At 44.4% G+C, this 12,038-nt stretch overlaps 1 protein-coding gene across 1 annotated transcript in view; it reads left to right on the top strand.

Annotated features, from left to right (window-relative positions):
* The window catches only part of tcp1 (t-complex 1), a 54,574-nt gene that overhangs the window by 21,223 nt on the left and 21,313 nt on the right, over nucleotides 1-12,038 (top strand). Inside the window, exons 8-9 of the mRNA XM_052011387.1 lie at nucleotides 3,698-3,873; nucleotides 10,265-10,388. Coding sequence (XP_051867347.1) covers nucleotides 3,698-3,873; nucleotides 10,265-10,388 — 300 coding nt within the window. The remainder of the gene's footprint in view (nucleotides 1-3,697; nucleotides 3,874-10,264; nucleotides 10,389-12,038) is intronic.

Raw genomic sequence — 12,038 nt, 5'->3', positions numbered from 1 at the left:
CCTGTGAATCTCTTTATTCTCTGCTGGTTCTTTGGGATTTCGACAGGGGAACCAGATCAACCTCGGATGAGGGAGCACAATGTTCCCGGAGGTCAATGTAGGAGTCAGACACAAGGGGTCTGAAGGCACCTTTTTCTCCTGTTGACCTTCCGAACGCTGTCGGCCACTTACTCAGTCTGGAGGTGGCCAGGTCCCTGTGAAATCCTGCTGACTTACGCCAAATGTCAAAGTCGACCTGCACTTCTGTAAAAAAATAAGACAACAGCAGAACCAAAGAACTTACAATAAATGCTTTATTAGCTTTCGCTAGCGGGAGTGGGGGACTCGGATACAGCATACCTTTATACCCATTTTCGAGGGAAAACTAGGTAAGAAGTTACTCTTACACAGGCAATTGCTAGCATAACAAGATATGTCTAAAAAAACTACTTCTTTTCCACTTGCATCTGGCATTGAAACTAGACAAAACTAAACCACACCATACATGAGATCATTCTTTACCTTGAGAACCCGTTTACAATGAGAAGCATACTATTAACTCTTACACTGCCAGTTGTTAACCCTTGCGTTCCCAGCTATCTATTACAGGGTTGTGTCTCTTAAAGGTGGATATATCCCCGGGACTGAAGGGATTTATCCCAGGTTATTGCGAGAGGTAAGGAGGAGATAGTTGGGGCTTTGACAGAGAACTTTGTGTCCTCTTTAGCCACAGACGAGATCCCAGAGGAATGGAAAATAACCAATGTTACTCCTATGTTTAAGAAGAGCAATAGAGATAAACTAGGAAATTATAGGCCAGTGAGCCTTATTACATCAGTGGTAGAAAAAAATTATTGGAGAAGATTGTTGAGAAAGCTGAGGTAGAAGATTAAGATGCATGTGATTCACAGAGACTTGGTAGTTTGTCTTCCACGACCAAGCTAATTTTTAATCCAGAGGGTAGTGGTGGAGAGGTGTTATTCTGGCTGGAAGTCTGTGATCAGTGCTGTTCCACAGAGATTAGTGCTGGGACCTCTGTTGTTTGTGATATATCTACAGTAGCATGCAAAAGTTTGGGCACCCCGGTCAAAATTACTGTTACTGTGAATAGATGACCTGATTTCCAAAAGGCATAAAGTTAAAGATGACAGATTTCTTTAATATTTTAAGCAAGATTACTTTTTTATTTCCATCTTTTAGTTTCAAAATAACAAAAAAGGAAAAAGGCCCGAAGCAAAAGTTTGGGCACCCTGTATGGTCAGTACTTACCAAAGGCATGGTCCCCCTTTGGCATGTATCGCAGCTTGTAATCGCTTTCTGTAGCCAGCTAAGAGTCTTTCAATTCTTGTTTGGGGGATTTTCGCCCATTCTTCCTTGCAAAAGGCTTCTAGTTCTGTGAGATTCTTGGGCCATCTTGCAAGCACTGCTCTTTTGAGGTCTATCCATAGATTTTCCATGATGTTTAGGTTGGGGGACTGTGACAGCCATGGTAAAACCTTCAGCTTGTGCCTCTTGAGGTAGTCCATTGTGGATTTTGAGGTGTGTTCAGGATCATTATCCTGTTGTAGAAGCCATCCTCTTTTCAACTTCAGCTTTTTTACAGACGGTGTGATGTTTGCTCCCAGAATTTGCTGGTATTGAATTGAATTCATTCTTCCCTCTACCAGTGAAATGTTCCCCGTGCCACTGGCTGCAACACAAGCCCAAAGCATGATCCATCCACCCCTGTGCTTAACAGTTGGAGAGGTGTTCTTTTCATGAAATTCTGCACCCTTTTTTCTCCAAACATACCTTTGCTCATTGCGGCCAAAAAGTTCTATTTTAACTTCATCGGTCCACAGGACCTGTTTCCAAAATACATCAGGCTTGTTTAGATGTTCCTTTGCAAACTTCTGACGCTGAATTTTGTGAGGACGCAGGAAAGGTTTTCTTCTGATGACTCTTCCATGAAAGTCATATTTGTGCAGGTGTTGCTACACAGTAGAACAGTGTACCTCCACTCCAGAGTCTGCTAAATCTTTCTGAAGGTCTTTTGCAGTCAAACAGGGGTTTTGATTTGCCTTTCTAGCAATCCTACAAGCAGTTCTCTCGGAAAGTTTACTTGGTCTTCCAGACCTCAACTTGACCTCCACCGTTCCTGTTAACTGCCATTTCTTAATTACATTATGAACCGAGGAAACGGTTACCTGAAAACATTTTGCTATCTTATAGCCTTCTCCTGCTTTGTGGGCATCATTTATTTTAATTTTCAGAGTGCTAGGCAGCTTCTTAGAGGAGCCCATGGCTGCTGATTGTTGGGACAGGGTTTGAGGAGTTAGGGTATTTATAAAGCTTTGAAATTTGCATCACCTGGCCTTTCCTAACGATGACTGTGAACAAGCCATAGCCCTATCAAGCTAATGAAGGTCTGAGACCTTGGTAAAAGTTATCTGAGAGCTCAAATCTCTTGGGGTGCCCAAACTTTTGCATGGTGCTCCTTTCTTTTTTTCACTCTAAAATTGTACAAAACAAAAATAATACACTAATCTTGCTTAAAATATTGAAAAGAATGTTTCGTCTTTAACTTCATGACTTTTGGAGAATAGCTCATCTTCTACTCAACTATTCACAGTAATTGAAATTTTGATCAGGGGTGCCCAAACTTTTGCATGCCGCTATGTATGTGTGTGTGTGTGTGTATGTATGTATAATTATATATATAATTGACTTGAACAAAAAGTAACATTAGCAAGTTTGCAGGTGACGTGAAAATTGGTGGAGTTGTGGATAGTGAGGAAAGTTAGAACATAGCAGTACAGCACAGGAACAGGCCCACAGTGCCGACCGTGATGCCAAATTAAACTAAATCTATCTGCCCGCACATGATCCGAATCCCTCCATTTCCTGCATGTTCATGTGCCTAAGTGCCTCTTAAACACCACTAACATGTCTGTTTCTGTAACCAATCCTGACAGTGTGTTTCAGGCACCTACCATTCTGTTTAAGAAAAAATCTTGCCCCTCTCACCTTAAATCTATGTCCTCTGTATTCAATATTTCTACCCTGGGAAAAACACTCTGACTAACTAGCCAATCTGCACCTCTCATAATTTTACAAACTTGTATCAGATCTCCCCTCAGCCTCTGCTCAAAAGAAAACACCCAAGCTTGTCCAAACTCTCCTTATGGCACATGCTCTCTAATCCAGGCAGCATCCTGGTGAACCTCGTCTGCATCCACTCCAAAGCTTCCATCCTTCCTGTAATGGGGCGACCAGAACTGCACACAATACTCCAAAATGTGGCCTAACCAAAGTTTTAGCCAGCTACAATATGACTTCCTGTCTTTTGTATGCAGTATGCTGACTGATGCAGACAAGAATGCCATGCACCTTCTTTACCACCTTATGTACTTGTGTTGCCACTTTCAAGGAGCCATGGATTTGGACTCCCTCCTTATATCAATGCTCCTAATAGTCCTTCCATTTCCTGTATACTGTGCAGGTTGTCAAAGGATACAATAGGATATTGATCAGTTGGAAATATGGAGGGAGAAATGGCAGGTAGACTTGTATCTAGACAAGTGTAAGGTGTAACACTTTGGGAGGTCAAAACTAAGAGGGAAGTATACAGAAAATGGCAGGACCCTTAACAGCGTTGATATATGGAGGGATTTTGGGGTGTGTTTTTGACATTTTGATGTACAATATGGGTACTAATCTTTCTGTATTTTACCTACAGAGAGTCTGATATTACAAAAGAACGAATCCAGAAAATCCTGGCCACAGGTGCCAATGTCATTCTGACCACTGGCGGCATAGATGATATGTGTCTGAAATATTTTGTGGATGCTGGTGCTATGGCAGTGCGCAGATGTCTGAAGAGAGATTTAAAGAGAATTGCAAAAGCAAGTGGAGGTAAGAGCACAAAAAGCTGGAGGAACTCAGTGAGTCAGGCAGCATCTGTGGAGGAAAATGGACATTCGATGTTTCGGGTCGAGACCCTTCATCTGGACCAAAAGATAGAGATAGTATAAAAAGGAAGGGGTGAGGTGACCCGTTCTCTGGTTTGTTGGCCTGTCTGCGTGTACAGGCAAACCCCAGAGTACAGAAATTCACCCTGTTGGAATATACAAATCACTGCCAAAATATTCTCAGATACAGAATATCTTTTTTTTAACTTGAATTTCTTGACACATGTGCAGATGATAGGGCTTCATGTTACGGAAAATGGTGATGGGGTCGTTTCCTAGGAGCACACCCACTCCCCCGTGACTTGGGGTCGCCTGTATCTGATACCATCTCTACACTTCCGTTGTAGAGAAATGGTCCTGCTGAAGACCAACTGAGTCAATATACAGAGGACCCTGCAATACTGGACCTTTTCTTAAGGAACGAAATAGGGCAGGTAACTGAAGTGGCAGTCAGGGAGCAATTCTATTAGTTTTAAGATAGTGATGGAAAAGGATAGGACAGGCCCACAATTAGGGTCCTAAACTGGAGCAGGGCTAATTTAGCAGGAATTAGGCAGGATCTAGCAGAGGTTGATTGGGTCAGCGTGTTTGAAGGGAAAGGAACACATGGCAAATGGGAGGTTTTTAAGAGTGTGATATCAAGAGTCCAGGAGCAGAATGTTCCTGTTTCTCAGAATGGAGGCTGGTGACTAGTGGTGTGCCACAGGGGTTGGTGTTGGGACCCTTGTTATTTGTTATTTATATGAATGACTTAGATGCGACTGCACAAGGCTCGAACAGTAAGTTTGCGGATTACACAAAATTAGGAGGTGTTGTTGATGGTGAAGAAGGTTATTGTAGATTACAGGGGGATCTTGATCAGTTAGGGAAGTGGGCCGAGGAGTGGCAAACAGATAAGTGTGAGGTGATGCATTTTAGAAAGTTAAACCAGTATAGGACTTGTACTATGACTGGTGGGGCACTAGGGAGTGTAATAGAACAGAGGGACCTGGGAATAAAGCGCATAGTTCGTTGAAAGCGGCATCACAGGGAGACAGGGTGGTGAAAAGGGCGTTTAGCACACTGAGCTTCATCAGGGCATCAAGTATAGGAGCTGGGACATTTTGTTGCAGTTGTATAAGTTGTTGGTGAGGCCGCACTTGGAGTACTGTGTATAGTTTTATACCGTGCTTGAGTTATAGGGAGAGGCTGGCCAGGCTAGGTCTTTATTCCTTGGAACAGAGGAGAATGAGGGGTGACCTTAGAGAAATGTTAAAAATTATGAGAGGCATAAATGAGATGGATGTTAACAATCTTTTACCCTGGGTTAGGGGAGTCCAAATCTAGGAGGCACAGATTTAGGGTGAGAGGGGAAAGATTTAAAAGGGACCTGAGGGGCTACTTTTTCATTACAGAGGGTGGCGAGTATATGGAACAGCCAGAGGAAGTGGTTGAGGCAGGTACAATAGTATCACTTAAGAAGCACTTGGATAGATACATGGAGGGGAGTGGCTTAGGGGGATACAGGTTGAACGAGGGAAATAGGGAATCGCTGGGTGGGTACTGTGGTTGCTATGGATTCTTTGGGCTGAAGGGCCTGTATCCATGCTGTATTGCTCCATGACTATGACTAAGAGTAAGTTTTTGAAAGGTAGTTACAAAATCTTGGCAGACCCTTGGCTATCCAGTACAGAAACAGGCCCTTCAGCCCACCATTTCCATGCTGGCCATCATACCAACTGATCCCATTTCCTAGCACTTGGCCTGTAGGCCTCAATGCCATGGTGTTTGAGGTGTTTATCTTGTTAACTATTTTGTGAGACTCTGCTTCCACCACCCCCTCAGGCACTGTGTTCTAGATTTCAGCAACCCTTTAGGTACGAAAAACTCTTCCTCGAAACCCCTCTAAATCTCCTACCTTTGCTTTAATCTTCTGTCCTCTGGTTATAGAAATCCTTGCTAAGGAGAGTTCCTCATTATCTATCTGTGCCCCTCATATTGGCCCGGGAGCTGTTAGAGCAGTGGGTCCCTCTCAGGTAGGGGCTGAGTATTTAAAACAGAGTGTTGATTAGAGGGAATGAGTACTTGAGATAATTGGCAGGGACAAATATAAGGAGGGGTAACTGAAGAGGAGTGGCCAGTGTGTGAGTGGCTCAGGGTAGGAGTGGAGCTTTGACGCTTTGGCTCGAGAGGCTGAGGACGAGCTTGCTCCCATTGAGGTAAGGCGGGGTAAGTTCCTTTAATTTAATTAACAGGAGTAAGAAATGAAGGCAGCAGTTAGGGCAGTTGAGTGCTCTGTATGCAGTATGTGGGAACTCAGGGACGGCACACTTGTCCCTGATGACTACACCTGTAAAAGGTGCATCCAGCTGCAGCTCCTGACAAACTGAGTTAGGGAACTGGAGCTGGATGAACTCCAGATCATTTGTGAGGCAGAGGCAGAAATAGACAGGAGTTTCAGGGAGATAGTCACCCCTAAAAGTCAGGAGGTAGGTAGCTGGGTGACTGCCAGGAAAAGGAAGGGGGTATAGACTGAAAGAGCAGAGCACCCCCGTGGCTGTTCCCATCAACAATAAGTATACTATTTTGGATACTGCTGGTGGGGATGACCTACCAGGGACAAGTTGCAGTGGTCTTGTCTCTGGCACCGAGACGGGACCCTCGGCTCAGAAAGGAAGGAGGGAAAAGAAGAAAGCAGTAGTGATAGGGGATTCGATAGTTAGGGGGACAGATAGGAGGTTCTGTGGGAGAGATTGAGAATCCTGGATGGTCTGTTGCCTCCCTGGTGCCAGGGTCTGTGATATCTTGGATCAAGTTCTCGATATTCTCACAAGGGAGGGTGAGCAGCCAGATGTCGTGGTCTACGTAGGGACCAATGACGTGGATAGGAAAGAGGAGGAGGTCCTGCAAAGAGTTTAGAGAATTAAGTGCAAGGTTGAAAGACAGGACCTCCAAAGTTGCAATCTCAACCTGTGCCACGAGCTAGTGAGGCTAGAAATAGGAGGATCATGCAGCTAAATACGTGGCTAAGGAATTGGTGCAGGAAGGAGGGCTTCCTTTCAAGGAACGGGGGACTAACATTCTTGCGGGTAGGTTTGCTAGTGCTGCTCGGGGGGGGGGGGGGGGGCGCAGAGGGGTTTAAACTAGATTTGCAGGGGGAGGGGAACCAGAGTGTTAGAGCAGATAGTGAGGTGGAGGAGGAAAAAGGTCATGCGAGGACTGCAGGTATTGACAGAAGTCAAAGGCTTGTACATGATAGAGATGTTCTCAGGTGCATCTATTTCAATACAAGGAGTATTGTAGGTAAGGCAGGTAGGGCATGGATTGGCACATGGGATTACCACATTATTGCTATTGGTGAGACTTGGTTGCAGGAGGGGCAGGACTGGCAGCTTAATGTTCCAGGGTTCAGTTGTTTCAGATGTGATAGAGGGGGAGGCATTACTCGTCAGGGAAAATATCACAGCTGTGCATAGGCAGGACAGCCCGGAGGGCTCGTCTGCAGAGGCCATATGGGTGGAGCTGAGGAACAGGAAAGGTGTGACCACACTAATAGGGTTGTATTATAGACTGTCCAATAGTCAGAGAGAATTGGAGGAACAAATCTGTAGAGAGATAGCAGACCGATGTAAGAAACAGAAAGTTGTAATAGTAGGGGATTTTAACTTTCCACATATTGACTGGGACTCCCACACTGTGAAAGGGCTGGATGGCTTGGAGTTTGTCAAATGTGTTCAGGAAAGTTTTCTAAATCAATATATAGAGGTACCAACGAGAGAGAATGCAATACTTGATCTCCAATGACCATAATATCATTAGTTTCAAGTTAATTATGGATAAGGATAGGTCTGGTCCCTGAGTTGAGGTTCTAAATTGGAGAAAGGCCAATTTTGTGGAAATGAGAAGGGATCTAGGAAGAGTGAATTGGGATAAGTTGTTTTCTGGCAAGGATGTGTTCAGTAAGTGGAAGGCCTTCAAAGGCGAAATTTTGAGAGTGCGGGGTTTGCATGTTCCTGCCAGGATTAAAGGCAAAGTTAACAAGCATAGGGAACCTTGGTTTTCAGGGGATATTGGCGATCTGGTTAAGAAAAAGAGAGAGGGGTATAGCAGGTATAGGCAACTAGGAACAAATGAGGTAGTTGAAGAGTATAGAAAAAGTAAGAAAACACTAAAAAAAAATGAAATCAGGAAGGCAAAAAGAAGACATGAGGTTGCTTTGGCAGATAATGTGAAGGTAAACCTGAAGGGTTTCTACAAGTATATGAAGAGTAAAAGGATAGTAAGGGACACAATTGGTCCCCTAGAAGATCAGGGTAGTCATCTATGTGTGAGCCTTAGGAGATGGAGGAGATCTTAAACCGTTTTTTTTGCATCAGTATTTACTTGGGAAACTGGCATAGTGTATATGGAAAGAAGGGAAACAAGCAGTAGTGTCATGGAACATATAGAGATTAAAGAGGAGGAGGTGCTTGCTGCCTTACAGCGAATAAAGGTAGATAAATCCCCCGGGCCTGACAAGATATTTCCTTGGACCTTGAGAGAGACTAGTGTAGAAATTGCAGGGCCCCTGGCAGATATATTTAAAATGCCCTTAGCCACGGGTGCGGTGCTGGAGGACTGGAGGGTAGCTCATGTTGTTCCGTTATTTAAAAAAGGCTCTAAAAGTAAGCCAGGTAATTACAGGCTGGTGAGCCTGACATCAGTAGTAGGTAAATTATCGGAAGGTGTTCTGAGAGATCGGATATACAAGTATTTGGACAGCCAAAGGCTGCATAAGGATAGTCAGCATGGCTTTGTGCATGGTAGATCGTGTTTAATGAATCTTGTAGAGTTTTTTGAGGAGGTTACCAAGAAAGTAGATGAAGGAAAGGCTGTGGATGGTTGTCTACATGGACTTTAGTAAGGCCTTTGACAAGGTCGCACACGGGAGGTTAGTTCAAAAGGTTCAGACACTAGGTATCCATGGAAAGGTTGTAAACTGGATTCGAAATTGGCTGTGTGGGAGAAGACAGAGAGTGGTAGTGGATGATTGTTTCTCAGACTGGAGGCCTGTGACTAGTGGTGTGCCTCAGGGATCTGTGCTGGGACCATTGTTATTTTTTGTCTATATCAGTGATCTAGATGATAATGTGGTAAATTGGATCAGCAAGTTTAGTGATGACACTAAGATTGGAGGCGTTGTGGACAGTGAGGAAGGCTTTCAAAGCTTGCAGAGTGATCTGGACCAACTGGAAGAATGGGCCAGAAAATGGCAGATGGAATTTAATGCAGACAAGTGTGAGGTGTTGCATTTTGGAAAGACAAATCAAGGTAGAACATACACAGTAAATGGTAGGGCACTGAGGAGTGCGGAGGAACAAAGGGATCTGGGAGTTCAGATACATAATTCCCTGAAAGTGGCGTCACAGGTAGACAGGGTTGTAAAGAAGGCTTTTGGCATCCTGGCATTCATAAATCGAAGTATTGAGTATAGGAGTTGGGATGTTATGGTGAGGTTGTATAAGACATTGGTGAGGCCAAATTTGGAGTATTCTGGTCACCTAACTATAGGAAGGATATCAGTAAGATTGAAAGAGTACAGAGAAGATTTACTAGAATGTTGCCGGGTCTTCAGGAGTTGAGTTACAGGGGAAGATTGAACAGGTTAGGACTTTATTCCTTGGAGTGTAGAAGAATGAGGGGAGATTTGATAGAGGTTTACAAAATTATGAGGGGTATAGACAGAGTAAATGCGAGTAGGCTCTTTTCACCTAGAGTAGGAAAGATAAGTACAAGAGGACATGGCTTTAAGGGTGAAGGGGGAAAGGTTTAGCGGGAACTTCCTCACTCAGAGAGTGGTGGGAATGTGGAATGGGCTGCCATCTGATGTGGTAAATGCGGGCTCACTCTTAAGTTTTAAGAATAGATTGGATAGATACATGGACGGGAGAGGTCTGGAGGGTTATGGACTGGGTGCAGGTAAATGGGACTAGCGGAATAAAGTTTCAGCACAGACTAGAAGGGCCGAATGGCCTGTTTTCTGTGCTGTAGTGTTCTGTGGCTTCAATCAGACCCTGTCCCCTCTCTGCCGCCTTCAAAAATAAATTAACCCAATCTATCTTGTCTCTCATAGCTGAAACGCTGCATTGCGGGCAATGTGCTCAGAAATCTCTCTCGCCCCTTCCAATGCAATCACCTTCTTCTAGTGTGGCAATCAGAACCCGTGACCTTCTTAGAGCTGCGAGATCTTATGTGGCATTGTGTTCTTCATTTTTATGAAAGGAATAATTTGTTTGTCTATCTACATTTTTAATGATGCAATTTATATATTGCTGCATTGATTAAAGGCAGTCTTCAACTCTTCCCCTTGTTTGTAGCAACAATGTGTTCAACACTGACAAACCTGGAAGGAGAGGAGACATTTGAAGCTTCCATGTTAGGCCAGGCTGAAGAAGTGGTTCAAGAAAGAATATGTGATGATGAACTAATTCTGATTAAGAAGTAAGTACCTGGTGGGAAAGAATGTATCTTTTGAACTTTATACCCTGGATTTTGTTTTGTTTGTGTAAATGAGGGATTTTTTTTAATCAAAGTCCGTTTGCTTTGAATATTTCTTCTGATGTTTGCATGAAACTCCAGATGCAGTTTCTCCAAGTCATCGTACAATTGCATATTCCTATATTCAAATCCACTCTCAGTAAAGGCCAAAATGCCTTCCTAATTGCTTACTGCACCTACACGTTGGCTTACAGTGACCCCTGTTCAACATCATCTTGCTCTCTAACGATTTGAAAAAGACTCCGCTCTTCTGGTTTATGCAAAGTGGATAACTTGGCATTTTCCCATCTTGTCTTGCATCTGTCATGTTGTGGAGACTAGATCATTAAAAATATTTAAGGTGGAGGTAGATTTTTGAAAGACCTGTGAATTGACGGTTATGGGAAACTGGCACAGGAGGGGAGTTGAGGCCAACGTATATCAGCCATGATCATAATTGAATGGTGGGACAGGCTTGAGGGGCCGAGCGGCCTACTCCTATGCTTTTGTGTATTGCTAGAGCACTGGAAACTTCGAGCAAAGGGGAAGTCAGGCACATTAAAATAAGAAATAGAAGCAGGAGGGGGCCCTACAGCCATAGGGAAGCTATTGGAGAGTATTCTTAAGGATAGGATTTATGAGCATTTGGAAAACCATGGCTTGATTAGAGACGGTCAGCATGGCTTTGTGCGGAGCAAGTCATGTCTTACCAGATTGAGTTTTTCGAAGAGGTGATGGAAGGCAGAGCTGTGGATGTTGTCTACATGGATTTTAGTAAGGCATTTGACAAGGACATTCATGGTGGGCTCAACCAGAAGATTAAAGATGCACGGGACCCACAGGACTTGGCTGTTTGGATTCAGAATTGGCTTGCCCATAGAAGGCAGAGGTAGTGGTTGATGGGACTTATTGTGGGTGAAGGTCCAAGGCAAGCAGCGTTGCACAGGGATCCCTACTGGGACGTCTGCTGTTTGTGATTAAAACTGTCTCTCTCTCTCCCCCTCTCTCCCCCTCTCTCCCCCTCTCTCCCCCTCTCTCCCCCTCTCTCCCCCTCTCTCCCCCTCTCTCCCCCTCTCTCCCCCTCTCTCCCCCTCTCTCCCCCACTCTCTACCCCTCTCTCCCCTCTCTCCCTCTCTCCCTATCTCTCTCCCCCTCTCTCCCCCTCTCTCCCCCTCTCTCCCCCTCTCTCCCCGCCCTCTCAATGGCAGGACTTTTAACAGTGTTGATCTACAGAGGGATCTTGGGGTCCAAGTCCATGGCTCCCTGACAGTGGCTGCAAAGGTTGATATGGTGGTAAAGAAGATGTATGGCATGCTTGCCTTTATAAGTTGGGGCACTGAGTTCGTGAGTCAGGGAGTTGCAGGTTTATAAAACTCTAGTTAGGCTGCATCTGGAGTATTGCATTCAGTTTTGGTTACCCCATCATAGGAAGGATGTGGAGCCTTTGGAGAGGGTTCAAAAGAGGATGCTGCCTGGATTAGAAGACATATGCTTTAAGGAGAGGTTGGAGAAACTTGGGTTGTTTTCTCTGGAGCGGTGGAGGCTCAGAGGAGACCTGATGGAAGTTTATAAGATTATGAGAGGTATAGATAGACAGCCGGTATTTTTTCCCAG

This window comes from Pristis pectinata, chromosome 3 (genome assembly GCF_009764475.1).
Source record: "Pristis pectinata isolate sPriPec2 chromosome 3, sPriPec2.1.pri, whole genome shotgun sequence".
Classification (NCBI taxonomy): Eukaryota; Metazoa; Chordata; class Chondrichthyes; order Rhinopristiformes; family Pristidae; genus Pristis; species Pristis pectinata.
Note: the sequence above shows the minus strand (reverse complement) of the source record. Positions and strands in the feature narration are given on the sequence as shown.